General features: G+C 32.7%; 1 protein-coding gene across 1 annotated transcript; it reads left to right on the top strand.

The window, feature by feature from the left end:
• Window positions 1-1,970: 1,970 nt before the first annotated feature.
• LOC143607467 (putative peroxisomal acyl-coenzyme A oxidase 1.2) lies at window positions 1,971-4,789 on the top strand (the record flags this gene model as incomplete). Its single annotated transcript, XM_077082909.1, has 8 exons — window positions 1,971-2,144; window positions 2,767-2,875; window positions 2,990-3,051; window positions 3,136-3,345; window positions 3,453-3,540; window positions 4,063-4,225; window positions 4,360-4,558; window positions 4,655-4,789. Coding segments are annotated over exons 1-8 (1,095 nt in total), but the record flags the coding sequence as incomplete, so codon positions are not given.
• Between the last annotated feature and the right edge of the window lie 4 nt (window positions 4,790-4,793).

Below are 4,793 nucleotides of genomic sequence, written 5' to 3'. Positions count from 1 at the left end.
TCAAGTGACATATGTTCAAACTTTGAAAGTAGCAAGGATCAAGAACAGAAATGGAAAAGCTCTTGAACAAAATCCAGAAATTACCCAAAATGACTCCAAAGTTAAAGAAACACTATAAATGAGAAGAAATCACAAGAAGTTTGACATTTGTGAAGGATCTAAAAGACAATCAAACAAGGTTTTCTCAAATGCAAAGGTTCAAGTCTCCAAAGAAATTAAACATCAAGAATGACGAAGAAAGTAAGAGAGACAATCAGTATCTACCAATCTATCTAGTATTCTCTAACCATGAATTATTTGATATTAGGGATGTGGAAGATTACTCAAGAAAATGGTCAAGATCAAGAAGAGAAAGTCATTCAAATGTAAGAAGCTAATATGTTTCCTGCTTCAGATCTTCATGTTTCCAAGCTTTAAGGTTACTTGTAAAGGTGTTAAAGCTGAAGCTGTGATGTAACAACTAAAATGAATAATAACCTATGTAGTTTCTCTTACTTGAATAGTTGTGAGTTGACATGTTACTTTTTTTTGTAATAACACATGTATATGTCAGATCTAGACATGTCATATATCTTCTTAAAATCCCTCTTTATTATTAGTATTTAAATTATCATAAACTAATATTAGTTGTTTTTTTTAAAGATAGATATATGTCACCATGGTCATTTTTTGCATTCGATGATTTCTTGGAGAAAGTTTTTCACATATTGTTTTTCCACATGGATGACAACTTTTTTAGTATAGTTAAGTAATTATATATATATATATATATATATATATATATAATTCGAAACATAAAGGTAGTGTTTCTATAAAAAATTATAGGCTAATTTATTGGTACTAGCTACTAAGAAAACTTTTTATATATCATGCCGAAGATATATAAGTACAAACAAACTATGGTTTATGTATTATGAACGAAAACTTTTTGGAACCATTTAATGTGGAAAATAATATCATATTGTAAGAAACTTGGAACTTGGTGTAGAAGCGACCATAAGAAAGGCGCTTCCAAGGGTCAGCTCATCACCTTCCAGCTTGTACCTACAATACGAAAGAACTCGTTAGAAGTGAACTCCTTTTTTTGACATGCTGAGAGCTTCCCAATGGAAGGTTGGCTTCTATAAGTGGCAAAGGGTCAACTCTCCAGCTTAGCTGTGAAGGAAGTCATTTATTTTTTTTTCCGTGAATGGTGCAATCTGCATAGATGCTTTCCAGGAGGCTTCACTTTATGCCTAATCGGAATTGAGTTCTTAGCTATACGGTAGCTTATTGTACTAAGTTAGTTTAGAAGCAACGGTGACAAAACTTCTTGATAACTGATATTTATAGCTTTTATATTTTTGATGAGTGGATAAGATACCCACGTCCTAAAACCGCGTGATATATTATCCAATTATTTGACTTGAAATCACTCAATATTATTCATTAATTAATAATAATAATAATTTGTAACATCACGACTTGTTACTGCAGGTTTAGAAACAATGATGACACAACTTGAAGCTTGACACGTGATATTTGTAACATTTATGTTTATGATGAGTGGATAGGATGCCCATGTTATTAAACCGCGTGATATATTATCCAAATATTTGACTTAAAATCACTCAATATTAGTCATTAATAATAATAATAATAATAATAATAATAATTTCCCAAAAGTAGATGGGTGTTTTCATTAGTGTTGAATGAATGTGAAATAGCGAAGGCAGGCACCCACCGGCCACCAAACAAACAACCACGTGAAGTTAATGCCCATTGCATCATCACCACTCTATAAAAAGTCAAATCAAATCAACAATATCATCTCTCTTGCTATATATAGCATTGGGATTAACAATTGGGATACGTTACATATCTGAAAGAAATAATTATAGGAGGCAGCAATCATATTATTATTATTATTATTATTATCCATTTATACCCCCCTATTTATTTACTAAGTAATAAATCATCATCATAAAATTGATGATAAATATGTGGTGTTTGTTTGTGTGATTTGAAGGAAGGAAATGGATTACTTGAGTGATGAGAGGAACAAGGCTCAGTTTGACGTGGAAGCCATGAAAGTAGCTTGGGCTGGTTCTCCTGAAGCTTTTCAACTCTCTCAACGTATGGCAAACCTCGTAGCCAATGATCCGGTTCGATTCTCACATCAATTTATCTTTTATTGCAATTTTTTTTTTAATTAGGGTTTTAGGGGTTATTGGTTTTATTTTATCTTTGATTGCCAATTTGTTGATTCTGTGGTTGGAATTGTTTTATTTTTGGGCATTTTTTTTAGATTCAAAGAAAATATGCTTGGTTTGACTGATAGCTTACACTTAGGTTGTTGGAAGAATAGGAAACACAATAGTTTAACTTTTAGATGTGTTCTGTTTGTATAAATATAAATACACACACACACAGAGAATTAATATGAAGACATAACACATCCTCAAGTTCAGTTGGTTCTGAAAAGTATGCTTTTATATATGTAGGGCGCATACTTTTCAGAACCGAATAAGTACGTGCACATATCTTCAGTGAAAAGAATAAATTGAAAATCGATAGTTTATTCATCTCTTCTTACTATTTTTTTTTTATTTGATCTCCTCTCTCTTAAAATTTTATTTTTGTGAAAGTATAAAATGTGCTAATAGATGCATTTAGACAAAAGACTATCAGTACAATATTTTCTATAAATAAGCCCTAAACATTACGCATTCTAGTAAATTTATATCATAAATATTTTACATATATGTTACATCTTATTGTTTGCAGGCCTTTGAAAAGTTTACAAGGCCTATGATGAGTAGGAAAGAGTTGTTCAAGAATACTCTTAGAAAAGCTGCTCATGGATGGAAGCTGATCGTTGATCACCGCCTGACCGGTAATATTCACTTTAAGCCTGCAAAATGGTTTCAAGATACCAACCTTTAAGTAAATAAATATGTTTTTATCATGTTATGTTTCACTAAAGTGTGCACTTTTTTGTTATTCTCAGAAGAAGAGGCCAAATGGTTGCGTCTTTATATTGATGAACCTGCTTACACTGATCTTCACTGGGTACTAGCTATATCTCTTCGTAAACATATTAGTCAAATTGACGGTTCCTTTTAGCTTCAATGGTGGGATTGTTTGATATTGTAGGGAATGTTCATACCGGCTATTGAAGGACAAGGTACTGAAGAACAGAAAAACAAATGGCTGCCGTTGGCTCAAAAGATGCAAATTATTGGTTGTTATGCACAAACTGAACTTGGTCATGGCTCCAATGTGCAAGGTCTAGAAACAACCGCAACATTTGATCCTCAAACGGATGAGTTTGTCGTTCACAGTCCTACTCTAACATCAAGCAAAGTAAGTTTTTACCTACCCATGAAATGGATTCACAGCAAGGAACAAGTTTGTTCTTTAATTTATGTCTCTCACTCATTTACGTTCGTTTTGTGGTTAATCTCTACTAGTGGTGGCCTGGTGGATTGGGTAAAAGTTCAACACATGCTCTTGTTTATGCTCGCCTCATAGTAGGTGGTGAATTTCATGGAGTTCATGGTTAGTAAAAATACTGTCTTATACTTTATATTTCAAGGGAATGTTTTTGTTTGTGTTTCAAATATGCGTATCTGATCATTTATTTATAGTAATAATATGCATTTAGTTATATATGATCAATCAGTTTCATACTAGCTGCTGCAATAAAATTGATTATTGATAATTTAATACTACTTAATAGCCCCCTTTAAACCTAATTTGTGAGATGTTTATCCCCGTCGCACAAGTTGTATTAGCTTTAATTTTAAATAATCACAATTTATCAAACACTCAAACGTTATTACAACTTCAAACAACAAAACCACATCCACATACAGCATACTATCTCGTACAATCTGTTTTAATTAACTTGTCTATCTGATTCTTATTATTCAATATCAGTCACTTTAAAAATGCACATCTAAACACCCACTACTTTTAAGTTTTGCCATGATTCTGTAGGTAAAATCATTGTCGAAAGTTCTAATCATTTTTGTTGAAAAATAAAGTTATCCATTGTTTATCATCATTGTTTTCTTGAAGGGTTTATTGTCCAACTAAGGAGCTTGGATGATCACTCACCTCTTCCTGGTGTTACTGTTGGTGATATTGGGATGAAATTTGGAAATGGGGCGTATAACACCATGGATAATGGTGTTTTAAGGTTTGATCATGTGCGTATCCCAATAAACCAAATGTTGATGAGGTACTATCAGATCTATACACATATTTTTAATTCTGATTATGTAACTATTTAGTGGTCAAGTAACATATAGACACACTTATTTACCCTCCTTTTATTTATATAATTTTAATAATTATTTTATAAATGACTCCCAGGGTAACCCAGGTCACAATGGACGGGAAAGTTGTGCAGTCCAATGTCCCTAGACAACTTATATATGGAACTATGGTGTATGTTAGGCAAACAATTATGTCTGATGCTTCTAAAGCATTATCTCGTGCGGTTTGTATTGCTACAAGATACAGTGCTGTTCGTAGACAGTTTGGCTCACTTAATGGTGGGCCTGAGACCCAGGTTTGTACAAGAAGTTTTTCTCCGTCATATTTATATGTTTATTTTTTATTTTTAATAAAACGAGTCAGGTTGTTGCTTGTCTTTTTTTACCTTTAGGTGATTGATTATAAAACTCAGCAAAGTAGACTCTTCCCCTTGCTAGCATCTGCTTATGCTTTCAGATTTGTGGGCGAGTGGTTAAAGTGGTTGTACACGGATGTTAAGCAAAGATTAGCAGCTAATGATTTCTCAACTT

Source organism: Bidens hawaiensis, unplaced genomic scaffold (assembly GCF_021521415.1).
Source record: "Bidens hawaiensis isolate Kalapana, Puna unplaced genomic scaffold, B.hawaiensis_p1.1 tig00082790_1, whole genome shotgun sequence".
Lineage (NCBI taxonomy): Eukaryota > Viridiplantae > Streptophyta > Magnoliopsida > Asterales > Asteraceae > Bidens > Bidens hawaiensis.
The sequence above is the reverse complement of the archived record's forward strand: the minus strand, read 5'-3'. Positions and strand labels throughout refer to the sequence as shown.